The sequence below is a fragment of the Lissotriton vulgaris genome, chromosome 12 (genome assembly GCF_964263255.1).
Source record: "Lissotriton vulgaris chromosome 12, aLisVul1.2, whole genome shotgun sequence".
NCBI lineage: Eukaryota > Metazoa > Chordata > Amphibia > Caudata > Salamandridae > Lissotriton > Lissotriton vulgaris.
In genome coordinates, this window is record NC_141700.1 from 627,325,133 (window position 1) to 627,350,628 (window position 25,496).

The window sequence follows — 25,496 nt, forward strand, 5'->3', positions numbered from 1 at the left end:
CAAGATATGCCAAGGGCCTGAAAGTTGAATTTCACCAGGACTGCAATACCTATTATGCCACCCGCTACAGTGGCAGGGCAAACATGGCTTCAGCCCTACCAGTGTAGCATGGCTGCAGCAGTTAAAACTGCAATTCGAACAGTCAAAATAAAAACCTTTTGACAGGTAAAAGTTTCATTTAAACATTAACAAGCCACCCTATGTAGGTTTTGTAGCCCATACTGCATGGCATGAAAAGGTAGGACATGTAGAAATACCAAGTTAACATGTCCTTAAAGTGACTAGTCCCAAAAAGCTTTTTTCTGTGTGGCAGGCAGAGTTGCCTTCTGTAGAAACTAAGATACAGATTACATTCGAAATCTTTGTATATCAGCAATGGGACTATCTAGAAAAATACTTTAACGTTAAATTAACACATTTAAGGTTAGTGAGATTTTTTTATAAATATTAAGAAGAGTTAACTGTCAGAAAGTAACCTTTTACAAACCTGAAATTGCTGTCTAATATGCATTTGTTCTTAAAGGTCACCCGGTCATGGATTAGAATTTGAATAGATATGAAGGTCTGAAATGCCTCCCAACAGCAAACCATAGGGTGACGAGAGGGCAGAGGACTCTTCTGAACCCAACAGACTAAGCAGTATGAACAATTGTTACTTACCTGTAAACAGGTGGTTCTCCAGTATTGGTGTCTTTCATAGATTCACATGCTTGAATATTCCGTCGAAGAGAGTCCCACGGTAAATAAAATAGCAATAATGCTAAATATAATAATTATATATAATAAAATATATATACATATAATGCATAAAAGAATAGAAAAACATAGTAGGAATCTCCAAAAACCATTCTTACATAGGAATGCATGTTAAAGAGAAAAAACCACTGTAACACGTTAGTGTCATTAGGTTGGTCCAAATTACAGCCAATCAGGTGTCAGCACCCTCTAGAACCTTCTCCTCAGAAGCTCAAGCCCTCAGATTTTCGTAGCACAAGTAATAAGAGTGCCTGAGGAGAAGAGAGCCTCTGAGGGGAGGAGGGTGGGTCGCATGTGAATCTATGAAAGACACAAATACTGGAGAACCACCTGTTTACAGGTAAGTGACAATTTACTTCTCCAGTATTAGGGGTGTCTTTCATAGATTCACATGCTTGAATAGAATAGAAAGCAGTAACCTCCGAGAACTGAGACTGCAAGGTCAAGCATCAGAATAACAGTCACGTAATATCATAGCAATCACAGTAAAAACACAAGGAGGGGGGGAAACAGAGGCTCACCTTATTGAAACAGATGGCGAAGCACTGCCTGTCCCACAGCGGTATCCGCATCATTGATGGCGTCCAAACAGTAATGCTTGGTGAAAGTGCCCCTGCTGGACCATGTCGCTGCACGGCAAATCTGATGAAGCACACCAGCAAACAAGGCGGTGGATGAAGACCTTGCCCTTGTAGAATGAGCCCTCACAGAAGACTGCAGCGGTTTACCAGCTTGCTGATGGCAGAAGGCGATGGCCGAGGATAGCCCTCGAACAGTAGGTTTAGAAACAGGATGTCCCTTACGGAAACAGCTGGTCAGACTCGCGGAAGGAGGCAATTCTGGCAATTTAAAATTTAAGGCATCGTTTGATGTCCAAAGAATGCAAGCGCTGTTCCGCCGGAGACTTAGGGTCCGGAAAGAACGTTTAGGAACACAGGCTCATTCAAATGAAAATCTGTCGGTACTTTAGGTAGGAAAGAGGGGTTGGTGCGGAGCGCCACTCCGTTAGGCTTGAACTGAAGGTAGGGCGGCTTGATAGTGAAAACGTGCAGATCGCTCACGCGGCGCGATGAGGTCAAAGCCAAAAGAAGCACAACCTTCCAAGTGAGGAATTTGATATCAGATTTATGGATGGGCTCAAATGGTGACTTCATAAGTTGGGATAGCACAACATTGAGGTGCCACGATGGAGAAGGGCGCCGAATAAATGGGAACTTGCGGAAAAGTCCTTTGAAGAATTGTCGGATGATTCTGGACGAGCAGAGGGAAGAAGAGCCATCATGCCTGACGCAAGATATAGCAGCTAAGGAAACTCTCAGGGTAGAATGAGAGAGTCCTGACTGAGCAAGGCTTAAGAAGAATGGAAGAAGCTGCTCTGGAGTGGAATGAATAGGATGGACATTGGCTGAGACACCAATGGCAGAATCGTTTCCACTTGAGTTTATAAGTCTTGATGGTAGACGGAGCCCTAGCCTGAGCCAGAATGTCTGCATTCCTGAGTTAAGTTCAAATCTACAAATTCCATGTACTCAGGTTCCATGCCCACAATTGCGTGGAGGGATCCGGATGACACTAGACCCCTGTTCATCGAAAGTAGGTCCGGACGAGGACGCAGAGGAATGGGCTCGCATTGGGACAACAGAAGCAGTTCTAAGAACCATGCCTGTCTTGGCCAACGAGGTGCGATCAACAGGATGTGGCAAGGTTGTCTGCATTTTCCACAGCACCCGTGGTATTAGCGGAATCGGCGGAAAAGCGTATGCAAATAGACCGCACCAGTCTATCAAAAGGGCATTCCCGCACGACCCGGGGTGGGGATGCCAACTTGCATAAAACAGGCATTTCCGATTATCCGGTGTTGCAAAGAGGTCTAGATCTGGGTTACCCCACTGGAGAAAAACATGATCCAGAGTCGGTTGGTGTAGTTCCCATTCGTGCGTTGAGGAGGCGGACCTGCTCAGAGTCCGCCAAGATGTTGGACACACCTGGAAGGTGGACAGCTGTCAAGGTGATCTGTTGGCGGAGAGCCCAATCCCAGATCGACAGCCAAGTGAGACAGATGAGGTGACTTGGTTCCCCCTTGTTTGTTCACGTAGTGCATGCTGGTGGTATTGTCAGTTTGGATTAGTACTGACTCCCCGTGAACTATCGGGAGGAATGATTTGAGCGCAAGGAAGATTGCCATTAATTCTAGCCTGTTGATATGCCACTTGAGCGGGGGCGGAGTCCACTTGCCCTTGATGGATAGGCCCTGGAGATGAGCGCCCCACCCCTCCAGGGAGGAGTCTGTCGTCAGCATGAGACCTGGTGCGTGAACAAGAAAGGACGTTCCCATTTCCAGATTTGAAAGTTGCGCCCACCAAAGCAAGCTCCTTCGCATGCGAGGTGTGACTGCGACCAGGTCGTTGGAAGGAGCCGGAGACCTGACGCCATTGTAAGTCCAGTTCTTCCTGAATGGGACGGGTACGCAACCTGCAATTTGGGATCAGTGCGATGCATGATGAAGCCATTACCAAGAATGACTTTAACGTCCGAACAGAAATTGACTCTTTTCTTCAAATGAGAGTGACCAAACAAAGGATTTAGAGAAGTCGTTCGTGGGAGATGAATGCTTTGGAGAGCTTCGTATCTAGGATCGCTCCCAGAAAGGATCTGGTCTGCAGAGGTATAAACTGCGACTTTGTGACATTGATGGTCAATCCCAGTGACTGAAACACTCGCTGGCAAAGGAGTGTCCTGATGTAGCTGATGGTGGGATTGAGACTTCAGAAGGCAAACGTCCAGATATGGAAAGATTTGCACGCCTTGGGAGACGCAGGTGAGCCACCACAGGAGCCAGTACCTTCGTGAACACTCGGGGAGCTGAACGCAGCCCGAAGGGCAGTACTTTGAACTGAAAGTGCATTGGTCCCACCTTGAAACGCAGGTACTGACGATGTTGTTGGATAATAGGGACATGAAAGTAAAAGTCCTGAAGGTCTATGGTGGTCATGTAATCCTTGGATAGAATACGAAGGATTTCCTGTAACGTCAGCATGCGGAATGATTAGAACTGGTTGAGAGCCCTCGGATCCAGAATGGGTCGCCAATCCCCGGTCTTCTTGAGTATGAGGAAGAATCGAGAGTAAAACCCCTCTCCTCTTTGATGTTTCGGAACCACTTCGACTGCACCTTTTAACACAAGAAGACGGACCTGATGGTAAAGCTCCTCGAGGTGCGGAGGAGGCGGGCCACGAGGGGGCGTGCAAGGAGGAATCTCTACGAACTCTAGTGTATGACCTCCTCGTACAATGTCCAACACCCAGCGGTCCGAGGTGATCGAGGACCATTGGGAGTAAAACAGATTCGACCAACATTTTGATGGGTAAAGTCATTGACGTTTGGAGTTGGATCCCCGGTAAGAGGTTTTACCTCTAAGGTCTGGAGGACTGTTTGCGAGTTTGCTGATTGGGCGTATAACGTTGGCCGCTCTGATTGTATGAGCGGTATTGCTGGCCACCTCGAACGTTGGAAGTGCTGCGTCCGCGCGCACCTCGAAAGAACTGCTTCCGAAATTGCAATGTGCCCAAAGACTTTGCCGTGTCGGTGTCCTTTAATGGACACCAGAGCCTCATCAATATGAGAACCGAATAGTCACTACCCATCATAGGGCATGTCCAGTATTCTGGATTGGACCTCCTGCCGGAAGGATGTGGATTTTAGCCAACCTTGTCGTCGAAGTGCAGCTGCACTTGCAAGGAGACGGAATCGTGTATTAGCTACATCGACGGCACAGTTGATCATCTCTTCTGACATCCTCGGACCATCTCGAAGGATCTGTAGAGAGTCAGCCTTGGAAGAATCAGGTATGAGGTCTATAAGATCTGAAATGTCTGACCACATTTGCCTGTCATAGCGTCCCAAGATGGCTAAGGAATTGGCTGCTCGAACTGATGTGGAAGCCATCGTTGAGAACTTGCGGCCAATAGCATCCAGACGTCTACCCTCTCTATCCGGAGGGGTTGTGATAGGAGTCGCTGGATTCCGGGCTCGACGCTGTGCAGCCTGAGTCACTACCGAGTCCGGTTTGAGGTGAGAAAGCAGGCAAGCTGGAGACCCAATCGGGGCCTTGTACTTTTTCTCAAGGCGCAGGATTTGTGCAGGTAAGGAGTTTGGAGCAGTCATGAGCTTAATTCCTTCCAGACAAAATCGATGATGGGAATTGTGTGGGTTTGTTTATAAGGTTTGTCTTTAAAATCATAAAGAAAACAATCCTCCTCATGCTGTGATGTTGATAATTTAAAGCGTAGAGCTGCTTTATCCATTAAAAGATGGAAATTGGCGATGTCTACAGGAGGTGAATCTCCAGAGTTTCCTGGCTGAGGAGAAAACGTCTGTGCCCGATAATCATCCCAGTCCGCCATATCCAGGTCATCCGAATTGTCGGGGACTTCAGTCCTCACGTTCTGGGGTCGCCTCATCATCCACATCCTGTGGATAGACTGTGGTATGGATCCTGACAGAAGTTTGGACCTGCGATGAAGTTGCAGGTGGTAACACAGGTGGCCGAGAAGGTGGAGGCAGCGCCACTGTAGCCGGTGGTGGCGCCGGAGTAGTCTGCGGCGAAGGTGGGAAACGGCGGTTATAATCATCCAGCATATGTTGGAGATTTGAGATCAAAGTTAAAGGAATGGTGGCCATAGGGACTTGAACCCGAGACGGTTGATCATCGTCACCTTCATCAGAATCAGAGTCTTGACACTTAATTATTAAGTCAGATGGACTTTGTGCCGCTCCAAAGGTATCCCCTTCATGTTTCGAGTCAGTGTCAGGCTCAGATGTAGTGGCAAACATCGGAGAAGGTGGTTGCGTCTCAGGATCAGAGACCTGACGACAAGGAATCTTTTCGCGACAACGAGAAGATTTCAAAGGTACTAACGGTACCGAGGCAAAGGACGTCAGTGCCACCGTAGACGGTGCCGTCGTCGATAAAGTCGACGATGCTGGCTTGCTCGCAAACGAAGATGGCGTTGAAGAAATCATAGTCGACAGTACGGCCGTCGACGGAATAGTCGTCGGGGCTACTGTCGACGAAGCCGTCGACGAAGCAATCATGGACGAAACTGTTGTCGACGCCAGTGTAGCCTCCGTAGACTGAATCTTCGGCGACGAGGCTTTATTCGACGTGGTCTTCGTCGACGAGTCTTTGGTTGACTGTATCTTAGTCGACTAGGTCTTAGTCGACGAGGATTCTTTCGTCGGCGAGATGATGGGTCGTCGACTGAACTGGCTTGGAAAGCAAGGCAACCCTCGTCGACGTGGAAGCTGTCGACGAGATCGTCGTCGATGAAGAAAAAGCTGAGGTGGTCGTCAGCGTTGTCGTCGAGGATGTAGCCCATGCTGTTCTCGTCGGAGCGCTAGTCAACGCTCCCATCGACGGCGGAACTTTTAGAGGCGTAGAAACACCTCGAGAGGCAGCAGAAGCCTGAGAGCCAGGTCTCGTGGGCGTAAAAGTGGTAGGAGTGGCTGAGGACGCCACAGAAGCCAAAGGCAAGGCCAACTTCATCTTTAGAAAAGGAGATGGAACATCCTGTAAACTACCACGTTTAGATGCTGCAGTAGAAAGTCCTGAATGAAAACTTTCTGCATCTGAAAGGGCTGAATCCTTGTCTTTGAGGCGTTGAAGCCAAAGGAGAAGGCGGCCTTCTCTGTCCTTCAGAGTCTTAGTAGAGAAAGTTCTACAGAACTTGCAGCTGCTAGTCTCATGATCAGGGTATAAACAATATATACACTTTTGATGATGGTCCTTTTCAAAAAGGCGCAGCTTCCCACAAGAGCAGGGTCTAAATAAAGACTTCTTACTGGACATGTTGTGACAAACACTGGAATAGAGGAGTAGAGTTGAAAAACTGAGCAGAGCTCAGGGAGACTCCCTTCACACGACGTGCGGTAGAAAATCTGAGGGCTTGAGCTTCTGAGGAGAAGGTTCTAGAGGGTGCCGACGCCTGATTGGCTGTAATTTGGACCAACATAATGACACTAACGTGTTAGTGGTTTTTTCTCTTCACCATGCATTCCTATGCAAGAATGGTTTTTGGAGATTCCTACTATGTTTTTCTATTCTTTTATGCATTATATGTATATATATAATTATTATATTTAGCATTGCTATTTTATTTACCGTGGGACTCCCACTTCGACGACGGGGAATATTCAAGCATGTGAATCTATGAAAGACACCCCTAATACTGGAGAAACTGGCTGTGAGCATTTTTTTTTACAGCGTCACATTTTGTTTGACTGGTCTGCTGGGTTTACATAAACATTCAGGAGCATTTGAGAGACAAATCTTTGGTGTACGAGTTTTAATTATAACACTGGGGCGCACTTGAAAAGATGGAGCAGGATACTGAGACAATTCTCGTGCATCCACTATTTGCTTTAAAGCTCTACTTTTGTTCCACCAGACTTTTATCTCTGGGTTTATTGGAGTACAGGGACTGCTTCAAACTGGATTTAAGAATTTGATGTGGGAGTATGTTAGGATTACCTTCGTACACTGCCTTCGTAAATCCCTTCAGCTCTTCGAGCCTACATTTGATGTGGCCAAAACTCGACACTTTTGCATTTTTTAGATGGGGAGTGGTCTCCCCAGGTACCTTAAGCCCATTGGTTAGGATGTGCCCATGAGTCATTCCCACACACTAGCTCATGCCAGGCATAAACACACCATCTCCAAGCACCTACTTCAGAACACGCCTGCCCCTGTGGAAAATCAGTAGACTGAACCAGCGGTCTGTGACCTGAGCGGATTCTTGAAAGACTGGACCTGCTCCCTCTAATATCCAGAACAAAGACACAGACTCCAAGGGTCATAGAGCGGACCTTCTGTTCAAACTACTAGAATACAACAGGCTTCTTCATGTAGCTGACCAGTGTTAACTGGACCTGGAAAAGACTTAGGCAGATGCCTACAATAGAGTCCAGAAGTGCCCATCGTGAGAGACTTCAGAATTATACGCCTGTGGTGGGTTTGGAATTAACAGACAAAAGTCAGAAGGTAATATGTTTGACCGGAATGCTCCATGTTGGACTATCTGATCTGTGCTTCATCACAGTTAGCAGCAAATTGCACCGATGTCCCAGCCTAACAACCTCTGACTTCTGTTTGCGCTTCTTGTGATACTCCTACTTAAAGGAGTAAGAATTCATCTCTGGTTTCCCTTACTGGATTTTTTTAAAATCATTTTGGAGTCATTTTACCTCATAAATTTGATTCCATTTTACTAATACGGTTTGGGATTTTTATTATTTTGATTTTGGTACTGCAAGAAATACTTTACCTACTGCTCTAAATCAAGAGTGTCTGCTCTGTGTTAGTTACCAGAGGGTTAAGCTCAGGTTAATTTAGTGAATTTGAGGGTTCACTTTAACAAGGGCTACGATTATACCTTTAAGTGTGTAGTCTTTAATCCCAAACTAATAATCCTATTGATTACAAGTGGCTAAAATTGTAATTATTTAAGGAAGGTTTGAAACAATTCCTCACTCTATTAGTGTTTATATACACTTTAAGCATATCAGCTACATAGACTACAAAGTATTTTTATATGAGCTTGTAAACTGTAAGAAAACATTTAGTTTAAAAAAAAGATTGTGGATATTGTGAAAACATTTTCTGTATTTCAGATCACAGACCACCATCTAGCACACCTGCCAGTTAGTAGGGAAAATGGACTGGCTGTTGCCAGATGTGTGTGATAGAAAAGATTAAACTGTGCTCTATAAACACATTACCTGGCGTCGCCATCTCCGCTACAGAACCCTTGAAGACAGATTCCGTGAACACTGGGCGGTTGTCATTCTGATCCGTCACCTTGATAGTGATTTCCATGGGTTCCTCGGCAGGCATCCCATTCTCCGAGACAGCATGAGAGTTCAGCTGCAGAGAACACACCAAAAGCAAACTAATGTATGTAAACACCACCCAAAAGAAAAGGACTTGGACTGTGAAGTAATAAATGCCTTTCTAACCCAGTTCTAAGCCTGGTCCACTTGCAGTAAAATATTTAAGGCAGCTAGAGTGCTCAAAGAAATAAACATGAACCGAATGGAAGAAATAGCCTGAGATCTAAGCAGAAAGGACACTTGAGAGCAAGGTTTATAAAGAAAGGATGGACCGCAAACGAGTTTGGAGTTATGATGAAAGAACCCAGGTTTGGCATCATTTATGGCATCAAGACAGACGTCTAGGGTTAAAAATATCACATTTGCAATATACCTTGCCATTAACACAACTGTTTCCTCAAGCAAATAAACATGCAGCACTCTGGCCCAGGAGGCTTTATAAACACCTACAGACTGCTTCATTTTAAAACATTAAGCGAATTATTAGATCTAGCCTTGGCAAATCAGTTTTTTTATGCAAACATACAACATTACAAAAGTTAAGAAAAAAATTGCAGTCAAAAGCTGCTGTGTATGATAGCAAGAACTCAACCCCCCCCCCTTCCCCCAAAAAAAGCCTAAGAAACAAAACCTAAAAAAGGCACTTTTCCAAAAATACTTTTTTTTAAAGCTAAAGTGAAAGGTTGGTCGACCAGCCCTGGTACTTAGTTGGATTACGTTCTAGGTGGAAAAATGGCCCTATGCAGTGAAGAGAGCCAATGGCTAAATTAGGCTAACCAACTGCCCAAGCAGCAGGCGGAGGTGGGAACAAATCCATAAATTAAGATGGCAGACAGAAAGCTCCTCGATCCATCTATTGGTACGTATTTTTATTATGATTTTGTTGGAAATAATAAGCAAGACATCTAGACCTAAAAAGGGCCTTTGAGCAAGTGCATTTAGGACGCAGACAGATCTGGAGTTCACTTGTGTTAAAACGCTGAAAAACATTGCTTTTATTACTAGAGTATCCCAAAGGCCTAAACTAGCTACTAACTTCTTCGGAGTTACATTAAATACTATCTCTAGTTCTCCTGCTGCTCTACAGAATCCAAACAAAACAAGCACTGGCGTTGCCAATAGGTCTCGCATTAGGAAAGTTTGAGCTATTGGTATTGTAAATGACATTTTTTATTTATGTGTTGGTTTTGAAAATAGCAAAATTAATAGCTTTGTCATTTACAAAGACAATATTTTTAACTTTCACCAATGTGACACCTATAGCATTTTTAATGCAATGTGTTGTATTTACGTGACTTGGATGTATTGATATTACGAATATTCATTGATTTTAATTTTTTTAATTAATAAAAGTTATTGTAATTTATAATGGCAATAGATTAAACTTTTGTAAATAACTTTTGTGAAGATTATGTTCAGTGTATTTTATTGTGACGAAAATCCAAGAACAGAAGTGAAATATTAACATCTTTATGTGACATTTGTAATAAAGCTTGAAACATTGAGAGAACATATTTGAACCAGTTGTTGAATGGTTGCACAGATGCTGTGGTGGCGCCGAGTGATGTGGTGGTGCCCCTTGGTGGTGCTGAGTGATGCTGTGGTGATGTGATAGAGTGTAATTATGTGGAATGTAACTAAGTGGCTGTGAGAAATTGGCCTGATATGCAGTGCTCACTATTCTAGTGATCACTATGTATCAGTCCAAATGACCCTTATTGATGATTGGTTGTAAGTCAACCGTAGACCAGCTATCCTAGTAGCATGGACAAGAGCAGTCTTTAGGCTAGACTCTAGAGGGCGTGTTAAGCCAGCTGTTATACCATCACATATACCCCTTGAACACCAAGTGAAAGGACACCACACAAGTTTTTATGAAAATAAAAGGATATTTATTTAGAACACAACAGCCCTGGACTCTTAATGAGGACAGGGCGCTAAGCACAATACAAAGCTCTTATGAAAATACTTTGTCGCACAATTTACACAAATGCCCGAGGGGCACGAAAAACCATATACTATGGAAGTGGAATGCGAAATACTAGCAGGTAAGTAACTAGTCTCAAAGGCTTTAGGATCGCTAGGACTGGACTACTGAACCTTCAGATTACTAGCAGGAGGCCTAGGGAGATCGGGTGCAGAGTGTGCACTCTCACGCGGGATGCGGGACAAAGTCTATGGATGCAAATTTCGTAGTTAGTGTTATCGGACAAATCAGACTAGATAGAGCTGAAACGAAAAAGGATCTGGACCCTTGGATAGTTAAGCTATGCTGGAGCACCGAAATGCTCAGTTTACCTAGCCCAGGGGCTGCGGCTGCATAGGGCTGAAAAGACGTCGGGAATCCTCGTTGCAGTCTATGGAGCCTGAAAGAAGAAGTTGCTGGCAGGCGACCAGTGAAGAGATTCGGAGGGATCCAAGCCTGGATCGAAGATGGAAGACACCTGTAAGCAGAGGGGACCAAGTTCTGAATCACTAGCCAGTGATTAGATGGGCACCAGGATGGCACCGGACGAAGTCACCTCGACCAGGTGAGTGGGCGACGCTGGGCTCTGCAGTCTCTCGGACCAGGAGGCGTTGTCGGCGACCAGGATGGAGGTGCGAGCTGTCCCACGAAGATATCTGCTGTCGACGTCGCTGGACACAGGATTGGGGCAACAACTTGGCAAATGCAAGCCCACGCAGTGGACTCAAAATGTCTGGAGTGGACCAGGAGGGTCCGGGGTGCTCCTCTGTTGGAGGGGAGCAAGGGCCAGTCTGGAGCAACCAGACCAGCGTTGGAAATGTTGTCGTTCGTCGTCAGGAGGGCCACAAGCCAGCAGGCAAGTAGCCGGACAACGCGGTGAGCAGCAAAGAGCAGAAGGGCCCCACGCAGATCTGGTGGATGCTGGGGGGCTGGACTTCGGTGCTGGAGCTGCTCAGGGTTAGGGCTTCTCAAACCCCAAAGCACTCACTCGAGGATCCCTCGGCGGTCGTGCTGGGCAAGCGTCGTGCAGTCTTTAAGATGGCCGGTCCCTCGAGGTCTCGTCACACCCACGAATCTCAGCTGGGCTGATGATGCAGGTAGAGGTCAGAGGTGCCAGGGAAGCCGGGTCTCGTCGAGCTGGGCAGTCTTGATCCAGAGGAGAGACTTACAGCAAACCGCGATGCGCTTGGGTGGTGCCTGCTGTGCAGGGTGGCTACTCCTTAGCCACAAGGGAGAGTCTTCTGAAAGGTTCAAGAGTTCTTTCGTGGAAAGTCATCAAGATTCGGAATTATCTAATTTGGGAAGGGGGCCCGCTCCTATCTTTATACTAAGGAAAGGGGCTGGCACGCGACTAGGTCCTGCCCATGGGTGGGACCAGGAAGGGGGGTGGTTACACCCCTCTCCCATGCCGGATTTTCCCCAGCTCAGGGACTGGTGTGCCCCTGGAACTGGTTCTAGCCGGCCTATGCATAGAGAGCACCGGGGTGCCACTTGCAGTCACCTTCCTCTAAAGCCCTGCCTACCCAGGATACACAAAACCCTGTCTGGGATGGTGCTAGCACCGCCCCTGACAGGAAACCCTTTGTCCAAGCTCTCCTCGCTGGAAGGACTCCCAGCAGCAGGAGGTCAGACTTGTGTCTGTGGTGGCAGCATCCATTTTGTGATGCTGAGGCTCGAGTTAACTTTAACCGGGGTTCACAGTTACATACATGTTGTGTCCCTCTAGAACGGTGGAATGCTAACCCCGTCACCAGAATTGGCGAGGGGTTAGTATTCCAATTCGTATGACACCTTACTCGACATGTTTTGATAAAGCGATACCAAAGATAGCATATAACCGCGAGGATTATAATGCACTTAAGAGTATATGGTACGTGTTATCATAGAACAGCTATTAGGACTTGGTTCCGCAAGCTGCAGACAGGCTCAGCTCATGCCAGAGCACCATCTCACATAGTTCCAAGCACTCTGCCTTCAGGATTGTTAAGGCCTGCCATAGGAGTGACTGATAGGAATACATGTGTCCATTTTAGGGTTAGATATAGGTATACTATATCTACAGCAAAGGGTGATTATGCCACTGTGCCCCAGCTGTCGTGCAGCCAGTTGTGTCATATGTAGATGGCCAGCCAGGGGTGGCATAATACATGCTGCAGCCCCTGGTAGGCCCTGGGTACACCTATGCCCTGAGTTACAGGGTCTGATAAGGTGGCCCAGTACCAATTGGTGAATGCACCTAAGGTACACGTGTCAATTTAGTGAGCGAACAGCTAGTGCTGTGGGTCTGATTAGCAGGCCCACAGCCAGAGAAGTCGAAAACCAGTGAAGCAAAAAGCAAAAATCTGGCATGATCATAGGATTGCAGACCCTACTCTCCTATAGTGGCACTGAGTGGTATTTGAAGTGTATGTTGCATGGAGTGCAGTGTAATTATTTGGCATGTAATTATTTGGCATGTAATTATGTGGCACTGAGTGGTATTTGGAGTGTATGTTGCATTGAGTGCAGTGTAATTATGTGGCACTGAGTGGTATTTGGAGTGTATGTTGCGTTGAGCGCAGTGTAATTATGTAGCATATAACTATGAGGCACTGAGTGGTATTGTGTGGAGTGTGTTGCATTGTGTATGTAATTATGTAGCATATAATTATGTGGTATTGTGTGGAGTGTATGTTGCATTGAGTGCAGTGTAATTATGTGGGCCGGAGTGGTATTTGTAGTGTATGTTGCGTTGAGCAGAGTTTAAATATGTAGCATATAATTATGTGGCACTGAGTGGTATTTGGAGTGTATGTTCCATTGAGTGCAGTGTAATTACGTGGAGTGTAATTATGTGGCACTGAGTGGTATTTGGAGTGTATGTTCCATTGAGTGCAGTGTAATTACGTGGAGTGTAATTATGTGGCACTGAGTGGGATTTGGAGTGTATGTTCCATTGAGTGCAGTGTAATTATGTGGCACTGAGTGGGATTTGGAGTGTATGTTGCGTTGAGTGCAGTGTAATTATGTTGCATACAACTATGTGGCACTGAGTGGTATTTAGAGTGTATGTTGCGTTGAGTGCAGTGTAATTATGTTGCGTACAACTATGTGGCACTGAGTGGTATTTAGAGTGTATGTTGCGTTGAGTGCAGTGTAATTATGTTGCGTACAACTATGTGGCACTGAGTGGTATTTAGAGTGTATGTTGCGTTGAGTGCAGTGTAATTATGTTGCGTACAACTATGTGGCACTGAGTGGTATTTAGAGTGTATGTTGCGTTGAGTGCAGTGTAATTATGTTGCGTACAACTATGTGGCACTGAGTGGTATTTAGAGTGTATGTTGCGTTGAGTGCAGTGTAATTATGTTGCGTACAACTATGTGGCACTGAGTGGTATTTAGAGTGTATGTTGCGTTGAGTGCAGTGTAATTATGTTGCGTACAACTATGGCACTGAGTGGTATTTAGAGTGTATGTTGCGTTGAGTGCAGTGTAATTATGTTGCGTACAACTATGTGGCACTGAGTGGTATTTAGAGTGTATGTTGCGTTGAGTGCAGTGTAATTATGTTGCGTACAACTATGTGGCACTGAGTGGTATTTAGAGTGTATGTTGCGTTGAGTGGCGTGCAATTAGGTGGCGTGCAATTAGGTGGCGTGCAATTAGGTGGCGTGCAATTAGGTGGCGTGCAATTAGGTGGCGTGCAATTAGGTGGCGTGCAATTAGGTGGCGTGCAATTAGGTGGCGTGCAATTAGGTGGCGTGCAATTAGGTGGCGTGCAATTAGGTGGCGTGCAATTAGGTGGCGTGCAATTAGGTGGCGTGCAATTAGGTGGCGTGCAATTAGGTGGCGTGCAATTAGGTGGCGTGCAATTAGGTGGCGTGCAATTAGGTGGCGTGCAATTAGGTGGCGTGCAATTAGGTGGCGTGCAATTAGGTGGCGTGCAATTAGGTGGCGTGCAATTAGGTGGCGTGCAATTAGGTGGCGTGCAATTAGGTGGCGTGCAATTAGGTGGCGTGCAATTAGGTGGCGTGCAATTAGGTGGCGTGCAATTAGGTGGCGTGCAATTAGGTGGCGTGCAATTAGGTGGCGTGCAATTAGGTGGCGTGCAATTAGGTGGCGTGCAATTAGGTGGCGTGCAATTAGGTGGCGTGCAATTAGGTGGCGTGCAATTAGGTGGCGTGCAACTAGGTGGCGTGTAACTAGGTGGCGTGTAACTAGGTGGCGTGTAACTAGGTGGCGTGTAACTAGGTGGCGTGTAACTAGGTGGCGTGTAACTAGGTGGCGTGTAACTAGGTGGCGTGTAACTAGGTGGCGTGTAACTAGGTGGCGTGTAACTAGGTGGCGTGTAATTAGGTGGCGTGCAATTAGGTGGCGTGCAATTAGGTGGCGTGCAATTAGGTGGCGTGCAATTAGGTGGCGTGCAATTAGGTGGCGTGCAATTAGGTGGCGTGCAATTAGGTGGCGTGCAATTATGTGGCACTGAGTGGGATTTGGAGTGTATGTTGCATTGAGCCCAGTGTAATTATGTAGCATATAATTATTATTTTTTTTTTTAAGTTTTATATAGCGAGAACAAGATCTTTGCAGATATCAGAGCGCTTTACAAAGCGGGGAATACAAACATGAGGGTGCATAACAGGCCATTCGGTATATCACAATTGTAGATAATGGGTGGGGTAGGTACACGAGGGAGCATGGTAAAGCAGGTACATTAATAATGAAATTAATACGTAAGTGTGAGCATAGACAGTCAGGTAAGTAAATAAAAAAGTAATACAAATCATCGAAGGGATCGAGCAAATACAGATCGGTGAAGACTTTAAGAATCCATGTTAACAGATCAAGTGGATTTGGCTATGAGGATAGCTTATGTGGATAATTGTGACACTGAGTGGTGTTGTGTGTAGTGTATGTTGTATTCAGTAAAGTAATTGTGTGACGTGTAATTATGTGGCGTGTAATTATGTGGCGTGTAATTATGTGGCGTGTAATTATGTGGTGTGTAATTATGTGGCACTGAGTGGTATTTTCAAGTGTATGTTGCGTTAAGCGCAGTGTAAAAACCAAACATGTGATGTGTTACAAAGTTGCCTACAGACACGCATTCCAAAATGGTCTCTGGATTTTGTTATCTCTGCATTTTGTTAGTACGTGCATGTCAAAGTGCTGCATGCGCATGTGATATCACGTTCTGTTCTATCACGAATTGGAACATAGACCCAAGAAATCCCGTGGTGTGCTGTGGAATTTGCTTATACTCCATCATTAGCCTAACATGCCCTGACTCACGAATGAGGTTCATTGTCGTCAGCGTATGCAAAAACATGCCCTATTCGAGACGTTAACCCCCGGGAGAAATATAGATTCATTTGTAGGAAGCGGAAGACATGATGAAAAGGAGGGGGGATCAGAGGCTGTGGGTAACTGACCACAGAGACATTATAGTGTGTTTAAATGTATGTGATACTCCGTGCATCTTAGTGTCCGTGTATACGTATGTATACAACTAAAAGCAAAAGAGGGGAGAGCAAACAAAACCCATAAACAACAAGGGGGCGAGAAAGCAAATCGAACAAAATACGCAGTAAGCGCTGTGAAACAGAGGAAGGGGGTGGAAAGAGCCTAAGGGAACAGCAGACGATAACCACAAACACCGGGGAGGGGCGACAGGGCAGAGCAGACAAAAGCCAGAAACACCGGGGGCGAGAAAGCAAATTAACTTGAAGCCTTTGAACTCGGCCACGACTACCCATACAAAATGTACGCATCTACATAATGTGATTACTCATATAGCATGCACGTCACACATCGGACTATATGTTGATACTTCATGAAGGTGAGTCGTAAAGAATTAGAGATTTGAAGGAGTCGTAAAGGATTAGAGGGCTCGTCATCCGCTTGGAAAGTAGAAGTTGTGTACTCCAGGGGATAATGGGAAAAATTGTGTTAAATAGCTCAAGGTCTATGAGAGTGTGCAGGGAAGAGTCCTTGAAAGAGCCGAGAAAAAAAACATACTTGGAGTGAAAGGCTAGTTCTGCCAGTGCCTGGTATGGGGTGTGCTCCGGTATGAGGAGAAAGCAGGAAACAACCCACTGATATCAGTTTGCGCGTGCGCGGTGCTGCTGAGCTCAGTCGTTTTTTGGGTGAAGGATTCTACTTTTCAATCCATTTCCTTGGAGTAGCTCGCTGTGTCGTTATTGTTAGTCAGGCGTCATCAATGCAATTCATTAAATAATTTTCATGCTACTCAGTGATAACGAATAGTTTACCTGTCGGTGTAGTTTTGCAGCTTGAAGATCTTTCTGGATTCACTATGCTGTGCATTATTCCGCGATCTGGTGGTTGGGTCCGGATTCGTAGTCTTTTTTCTTTTTTTTTGTAGCCCAGGTGGGCGTCGACGTCCCACCATTTGGTGCACCTTCGTGACGTCGGCACGCTTCCTGCGGAAGCTCCCACCCTTGGGCGCCATCTTCGGATTCTTTTTTCTTTCCTCCTTTGTGGTGAATCCATGGCTATGTGTATTAAAACTTTCCTTCAACGTAAACTTCTTCACGTATATTTGTCTTGTTAAGCGTTCCCATCTTACTCTATGTCCTTCCACCTTCTCCAGCCTCATCTTTCTGGCGGAGGTGGGTGGGTTCGCTAGTGAATACAGAAAGATCTTCAAGCTGCAAAACTACACCGACAGGTAAGAAACTATTCGTTTTGCAGCGTGAATCTTTCTGGATTCACTATGCTGTGCATTGATTTCGTAGCGGTTTTGTCATTTATGTGGCGGCTGGGTGGAAGATGAGCGTTGGTTGTTAAAGATATGTTGAAGCACTCTTTGGCCCACTTGTGCTTCCTTGTTTATCTGCACATCTACGCAATAGTGTTTAGTGAAAGTGTGCACTGAAGTCCATGTTGCCGCCAGGCATATGTCTTGGATGGGCGTGTTTGCCAGGAAGGCGATTGTTGCCCCTTTCTTCCTGGTTGAGTGGGCTCATGGCCCCTCCGTGAGCTCCTCACCCGCTTGCATGTGGCAGAGCTGTATTGTTTTTGCAATCCATCTTGCTATGGTGTTCTTAGTCACTGGTCTACCCAGGAGACTCCTTGCGAAGGACACAAAGAATTGTTTTGTCTTCCTGTGTTCTTTCGTCCTTTCTATATAGTGCATTACTGCCCGCCTTGCATCCAGAGTGTGGAGCGCCCTCTCCGCATTTGATGTGGGCTTCTGGAAGAAGCTAGGGATCTGGATACTTTGGTTCATGTGGAATTTAGATACTACCTTGGGCATGAAATGCGGGTCTGTCCTCATCACGACCCTGTCACTGTGTATTTGTATGTACGGTTCTTGCAGCGTTAAAGCTTGTAGTTCGCTCACTGCGTAGCGATGTTATTGCTACTAGAAAGGCTGTCTTCATTGTCAGTATTTGTAGTGACGCTTTATGGATGGGTTCAAACGGCGGCTTCATGAGTTCCGTCAGTACCACGTTCAAGTTCCATGCCGGCGGCGGCATCCTCTTGGGTGGCGCTATTCTCTTTGCTCCTTCCAAGAACCTTTTCACTACTCTGGAAGTGAAGAAACTTCTCCCCGTTTCTCCCCTTGTGTATGCCACAATCGCTGCCAGGTGAACCCTCAGCGAGGACGAGCTTAGTTTGGCTTTGATCAGGTGCGTGAGGTATCTGAGTACTGTAGACTCTCTAGTCCGTTTTTTCTCCAGGTTTTTCTTATGGCACCACTGCGTGAACCTCTTCCATTTCTCCCCATAGCACTTCCGTGTACTGGGTCTCCTTGCTTCTCTCAGCACCCGAAGTGTGCTCTCTGGTAGTTTTAGATGAGCAAACTCTAAGTCCTCAGGAGCCACGCTGACAGGCAGAGGCTTTCTGGTTCTGGGTGTAGAACTTGTCCCCCTTCCATGGAGAGAAGGTCTCTTCTTTTTGGGAACTTGTGTGCTCTGCCCTGCGCCATCTGCATAATCTGGGAGTACCAAGTCTGCCTCGCCCATTGGGGAGCCACCAGGATGAGAGTCATGTTGCTCGACCTGCACTTGTTCAGGACTCTGGGGATCAGTAGCGTCGGTGGAAAAGCGTAGGCAAATTTCTTTGACCAGCTTATCCATAGGGCATTCCCATGGGACATTGGTTCCTGTTCCCTCGATGCAAAGTGTTGGCATTTTGCATTCCGGCGTGTTGCAAACAGGTCTATTGTTGGTGTGCCCCACCTCCTGAACAGGTTCTCTGTCTCTTGGTTGTTCAGTTCCCATTCGTGGGACACCGATGCTTGCCTGCTGAGCCAATCCGCTTCCACATTGTCCTTCCCTGGCAGGTGTATGGCCAGCAGGTCTATCCTGAGTGGGATCGCCCATCTCCATATTTCTTGAGCCAAGCTCGACAGAGGGAATGACTTGCTTGTTGATGTAAAACATTGTTGTGGTGTTGTCTGTCTGTATCAACACCCTTCTGTTGTAAAGGTGCTTTTGGAAGGCCTTGAGGGCCAGCAACACTGTTTTCAGTTCCAGGTAGTTGATGTGCTTGACCGCATCTCCTGGGTTCCACAGACCCCTCACTCTGAGCCTGTTCATGTGTGCGCCCCATCCTTTCTGGGATGCGTCTGTGGTGATTGTCACAGTTGGGTCCGGTGGCGTTAGAGGCTTCCCCATCGTTATATTCTCCTTCGTCCACCATGTCATCTCCTCCTGCACATTGTGCGTAACAACCACTAGATCTTCCCAACTTCCTTCTGCTTGTGACCATTGTTGTTGCAGCCACTCCTGTAGTGGTCTCATCTTTAGGCGAACATTGGGGACCAGGTGGATGCATGACGCCATCATCCCCAAGATCTTGCTCACCGTCCTCACCGTCAGAACTTGCCCCTCCTGGTAGTGACGTTTCTCCCTCAGCAAGCTGAGTGTTCTCTTCTCGCTGGGTGTCACTCTGCATTCGACAGTGTTGATCAGGGCTCCCAGGAAGATTTTTACTTTTTCTGGGTCCATGGAGCACTTCCTCCAGTGGATGGAGAAGCCCAGGTTAGTGAGCGTTCTTGTGACCTGTTCTGCGTGGGCCTTGCACGTCGTGTAAGAGCTTGCTTTCACGAGCCAGTCATCCAGGTAGGGGTACACGTGTATACCCTCCCTTCGCAGGTGTGCGGCCACCGCCGCGAGGTATTTGGTAAAGACCCTTGGTGCTGACTTGAGCCCAAAAGCTAGGGTCGTGAACTGATAGTGGTCTTTGTTCACCTTGAATCTTAACAAGTGTTTGTGTTTCCTGTTCATGGGGATGTGCAGGTATGAGTCTTTTAGGTCTATTGTGGACAAGTAGTCCCCGGGCCTTATTTGTGGGATGACCTCTTGCAGGGAAGTCATCTTGAACTTTTGAGTTTTTACGTAGGTGTTCAGGAAGCGTAGGTCCAAGATGGGTCTTAGGCTTTCGTCCGCCTTTGGTACTAGGAAGTAGTTGGAGTACACTCCCTTGTTCCGTTCTCTTTGCGGGACTGGCTCTATGGCCTCTTTGAGGAGCAGTTCTTGAGCTTCCTCCTGGAGCAGGCGCAGTTCTCTGCCCTTGTGACCCCTTCTCTTTGGCCTCCTGCTTGGTGGGTCTTTCCAACTCTATGCAGTATCCGTGTTGTATAAGGTTTAGTATCCACTTGTCTGTGGTTATTTTTCTCCACTCGTGTAGGAAAAAATCTCAACCTTCCCCCTACTGGTGTTGTGTGTTCTCTTGAGCCGTGTCCGTGTGAGCCTCTCCTTAGCTGTAGGTGCTCTCCCCCGGAGGCTTTGGGTGGGTGAGCGCCTCCCTCTTCGTGGAGGGATTTTTGGGGGGGTTGATCACCACCTCTCCGTCTTTGGCCCCGTCCGTTTCCTCTCCCTCGAAAGGACTGGCCCCTATTCTGGGAGCTCCAATTCTGCCTCTGTTGACCCTGTTGCCATTGGTTGTCCCCTTGTTGACCATGGTGGTGCGACTGATGCGAATGTGATTGCTGGTTTCCACCTCTACCATTTGGTCTCCTCGTGGGGGTGCCTCTCCGCATCCCCCTGAATTGTAGGGCTCCCATTGATTTGGCTGTCTCATTGTCTTTCTTCAGCTGGGCCAGTTTGTCATCCACCGCTGTTCCGAACAGCGTCTCCCCATTGAAGGGGGTGTTCAGGATGTTGTTCTGTACTTCTGCCTTGAAGCCTGATATTCTGAGCCAGGCCTGCCTTCTCTCAGTGATACCTATGGCCATCAATCTGCTTGATGTTTCTGCCCCGTCTAGGGCCGTCTTCAGGCATGCGTTTGCTATGTCCTTTCCCCCCTCGACGAGGTGGTCTGCCCTCTGCCTGTACTCCTCAGGCATGTGTTTCAGCAACTGGCTCATCTCATCCCAGTGCTGGTATTGGTGTCTATTCAGGAGTGCGTTGGAGTTTGCCATCCTCCAATGCATGGCCGCATTCCTTTCTATTTTCCTTCCAGTGAGGTCCATCCTCCTGCTTTCCTTATCAGGTCGTGGACCAGATGTGGTTGGCACGTTGGCCCTTCTCCTGGCAGTTGCCGCGATAATAGAGTCAGCTGCCACGGTGCCCTGGATATAAGGGGGGTCCCCGGAGGAGAACTTTTATTTCTTCTCAGTCCTCGGGGTCACCGACCTGCATGTAGCCGGTTCCTTGAAGTCTTCAGCTCCTTGTGCCGTGACGCTCTTCAGCATGGGCAGGAAACTGCTTTTTGTCAGTGAGGGGAGCAATGTTTCCAGCAGGAAGTCTGCCTTTGTCTGTTCCTCCTCCAACTTTACATTGTAGACTGTTGCAGCCTTCTTGACGACTTCATAGTAAGCCCCGATGTCGTCTGGCGGCGAAGGCCTAGACGGATACGTCTCCACAGGTTCCTCGGGGTTATCGGCCTCGAGATCCTGCCATTCTTCGTCTAACGACGCCGAGCATTCTGAGTAGTAGCTCTCGCGGAGGTAATCTCCCTCCGAGCGGTAGAAATCCTCCTCTTCCCCTTCATCTGTGGGGTTTGGAGTTCGGCAGCTCTTCGGCCTCAAAGTCCTCCTGCAACTCTACCTCTTCGGCTGGCGCTGCGGTGCTCGAGGCGGCAGTCTCGGTCTTCGAGGGAATCGAGTAGTTCTTCATTTTCTCGTCGAAGTCTCTCTTCCTCTGGAGCATACTCTCCATTTCGGCCTCGAGCCTTCTCTTTTTCTCCATCTCTGCCGCCTGCTCGGCGTCTAGCTTCTCGGCTGGTCTCTTCGACGGCGCCTTCGACGTGGAGGCCATTTTGAGCGTCTTCTCGCTCGCGGGTCCCCTTGAGGGCCTGCTTCGACGACCTATGCTTTTCGCTGGTCTTCGCCATCCGGGAGTCCTTTTTGAAGGATCCGCTGGGCTTTTCGGAGGATGCAACTTCGGACGTCGAAAATTTCGTCGCCGGTGCTCCTTTCGAGGACTTAGCCTCTGTTTTTCGGGGTTCTCCCTCAGGCTTTCTAGGCCCTGTCTGGGATTTCGGGGTCGTAGACTCTCCTACCTTTATTGAAGGTCTCACATCGGTCTCTACGACCGTGAAGTCATCTGGTCCCTCGGCGATGTTCTCCTCTTCCTCGGCGGAGGCACCCAGGTCGTAAAGCGTCGGCGTGGTCCCTTTCCCTTGCATCGTCTGGTGGGCCACCCTCTGTCTCTCTCGAACTCTCAAAGTCTTCGGCGTGAAGACCGAACAGGCGTTGCAATCCTCGCTGGAGTAGTCGACCGGCAGGCAGAGGTTGCAGACTGGATGCTGGTCCTTCTGCGCGTTCTTGTGGTGGCAATTACGGCAGAACTTGAATGGAGTGTTGTCCATGTGCTCGGTCAGGGGGTCCCCTGCCCGCTCCTTCTCCTTGGCTGTCGAAAACCGATGTTTTCTTCCTCCTTCTCCGTTCTGGTTCTAGGAGGTCTTCTCCGACCTTCCTCGGTCCTTTTTCTTCCAAAAACTTGTGTATTTCCTTCTTTTCTCCTGAAACTTCTCCGGAGCTTCATGCGACGATCCAGACCCAACGGCGGAAAAAAGAATCTGAAGATGGCGCCCAAGGGTGGGAGCTTCCGCAGGAAGCGTGCAGACGTCACGAAGGTGCACCAAATGGTGGGACGTAGACGCCCACCTGGGCTACAAAAAAAAAAAATAAGAAAAAAGACTACGAATCCGGACCCAACCACCAGATCGCGGAATAATGCACAGCATAGTGAGAATCCAGAAAGATTCACGCTGCAAAACTTCCTTCTGTGTGCAAATTGTGAGTGGACCTAGGACTGTCTGAGCGCCCCGGTACTTGTCGGGGAAACTATCATGGTACGGGAATGGCTCGCCTCTATCTCTGGGAAATTAAGATGACTCGCGAATGGCTTATCTCCACTCCTCTTTCAATTAATAAATGGTCCTGTAGTGGGAATTCCATAAACGTTTAATGAAGGCCGGTTAGAGCGTGGTGCTAAAAACACCAAGGACGCGGGTTCGATCCCCGTACTGGCCAGATCTTTTATTATCTGCTGACTAAAACATACGTTTGCTAAAAAGCCATATTACTTCAGGTGGTGCTTGTATTTTCTGTAAAAGTGAACATCTATTTTGTGATGCTATTGTCTAGCAAATCTGAGAGGGGAGCATACATTACTGAGAACCACGAAAACTAAAATACATGTACAGTAACAGAAAAGATCTCGCCCAACGTGGAGCTCGAACCCACGACCCTGAGAGTAAGAGTCTAATGGACTACCGACTGAACTAGCCAAGTATCTCTGCACATAACTGATATGCTCATTTGCTATGTGTACACCGTACGTACGTTCTAAAGTCCATCGCTATACGGTGCCACAGCAGACAGTTTAAGGAAGCCAGACTGGAAACAGTTGCGTTGTTTAAGCGCTCATTCCTCCACCGTTCCCCGTGCTGGGCAGCTTTGCTTGGCCTGTATCCCTGGACATCTGAGAATGTTAACAGTCACAAGCACTTAGGGGCAGACTACTAGGGCTGCGGACCCAGTGCTGCCACTGTGGATGAAGTCTCACGAAGTGCTGCGGACCCAGTGCTGTACAGGGAGTGTCATGAAGCGCCTGGCACTTAGTGTTTTGTATAAAGCTCCGCGCATCCTGTGCTATGTAGCAGTGTGAATTGGCACCCAGTGCTGTGCATGAAGCGCCAACGGCATCCAGTGCTGTGCATGAAGTGCCAACAGCATCCAGAGTGCTGTGCATGAAGTCTCATTGGCTTCTGAAGAGGAGGGAGCACCCCACTGCCTCTTGTGCACAGGCAAGAGCTTCGATGAGTTGCACAGAGCAGGCTTATGAAGCGCCAACGGCATCCAGAGTGCTGTGCATGAAGTCTCATTGGCTTCTGAAGAGGGAGCACCCCACAGCCTCTTGAGCACAGGCAAGAGCTTCGATGAGTTGCACAGAGCAGGCTTATGATCTTACCTCGTGTTGTGTGTCTCGGGATCCCTCTGTACACCCGATTCAGAGACGTTTTAAGGATATTGCCCACATCTTCCAAGAGCCCCTTCAGTCCAATGGGGTTGTGCACCTGACATGAAGTGTCAGTCAGCGTGTTCGCTTGCAAAATGTTTTGGAGGTAGGTATAGGAAAACTACAGAAGGACAATAGGCGTGTGGGAGGCGCGTATGAGGTCGAGGGATAGAGGGATTGCAGAATGTGATTACATCACAATAGGCACGATTCAGGCTTGAAATTGCCTCTGTCAATTAGGATCAATGGGGGAATTATAGCCTCCATTAAAAAATAAAAACAATATCCCACTTTTCTGCTCCAAAATATTGCCATGTATGGACGTGATGGTTTGAAAAGCAAGAAAATAATAAAGTGAAACATAAAATGATACGGGTTTAGTGCTGCTAGAGAGAGTAGGTAGTTGGATGCACAAGTTGGTGGAGGTGGCTGGGATATGCCTTTTTGAAGCACCTATGAAGGCACGTCATAACTAATATCCTTTGTTATTGGACATCAACTAGTAATAAAAGTTCTAAATGAAAAGAAGATAAATAAAGCTAGATGACCTACATAAGAAACTACGGGAAACAAATAAGTTACATTGGTGCAGAGATGGAAATACCTTTAGAAATAGGAAAGACGAAAGCATCATCAAGTGGACAACTGAAGGATTAAACCTAAGATGGATAACATTGAAGTAAAAGTAAACCAGGGGTCAAACAGAAGAAAAACAAGAGCGGCTGGGAAAATGAAAGTACGGCCTGCCTGCGGCCGGCCATGAATAATTAGGGGAGGAGAAGCCGCACAGCGCACGCTGGGCGAAGACCTTTGATGTGCTGTGCGGCCGTGAATGCACGTGCTTGTTTGGTCACGTGATTCACGTGAACTCTAAGAAAACCGCAGCGCAAGAAGCCCTTGGTTTGACGAGGATTTCGAACACTTGAATCCTCGCTCCGCTCAATGCGCTTGCGCGCATTGATAGGTTGCGAGACCTAAAACGGTAGTTTATATACTTAAGCTAGTTACTAGCCCTAATATGTGGTTCCACAGCATTAGCCTCTTCCATAGGTTAATGCTGACACACGCATCTCAGCAGGAGATTCTGCTAGCACACCGTGGAAGAACTAGTGCTGCTCTCCTGTTGACTCATTTAATCACACAGCATGGTGGATCAAAACACATGGTGCAAAAAACCCAATATACATCTAGTTAGCCAAGCTGGATTTGCAAGGGATTTATTCACTATATTCTAAACCCTGTCCATTACCGTTCATTGGGGCATCCAATACATCCAAATCCAGTAGGGGAAAGGAGTTGCTCAAAAAGGTAAGACCATTAGGAAATTGGTTTAGCACAGTCAAGCACAATATTGCGGAATTCTGACTTCTAAGCGAAAAATCTACCAACAGATTGAGCAATTATAATGCACCCGACCTACAGGAACACACATTCCATAAAGTGAAATAAGTGACAAAGTGGACGCAG

The 25,496-nt window shown here is 47.3% G+C and overlaps 1 protein-coding gene across 2 annotated transcripts in view; it reads right to left on the reverse strand.

Annotated features, from left to right (window-relative positions):
* The window catches only part of LOC147677880 (B-cadherin-like), a 195,939-nt gene that overhangs the window by 69,617 nt on the left and 100,826 nt on the right, over positions 1-25,496 (reverse strand). The window contains exon 11 of one of the 2 annotated variants that reach the window (XM_086945775.1): positions 8,533-8,677. The exons of the other annotated variant lie outside the window; for it this stretch is intronic. Within the exon in view, the coding sequence (XP_086801901.1) occupies positions 8,533-8,677 (145 nt within the window). The remainder of the gene's footprint in view (positions 1-8,532; positions 8,678-25,496) is intronic. 2 annotated transcript variants of the gene reach the window in all.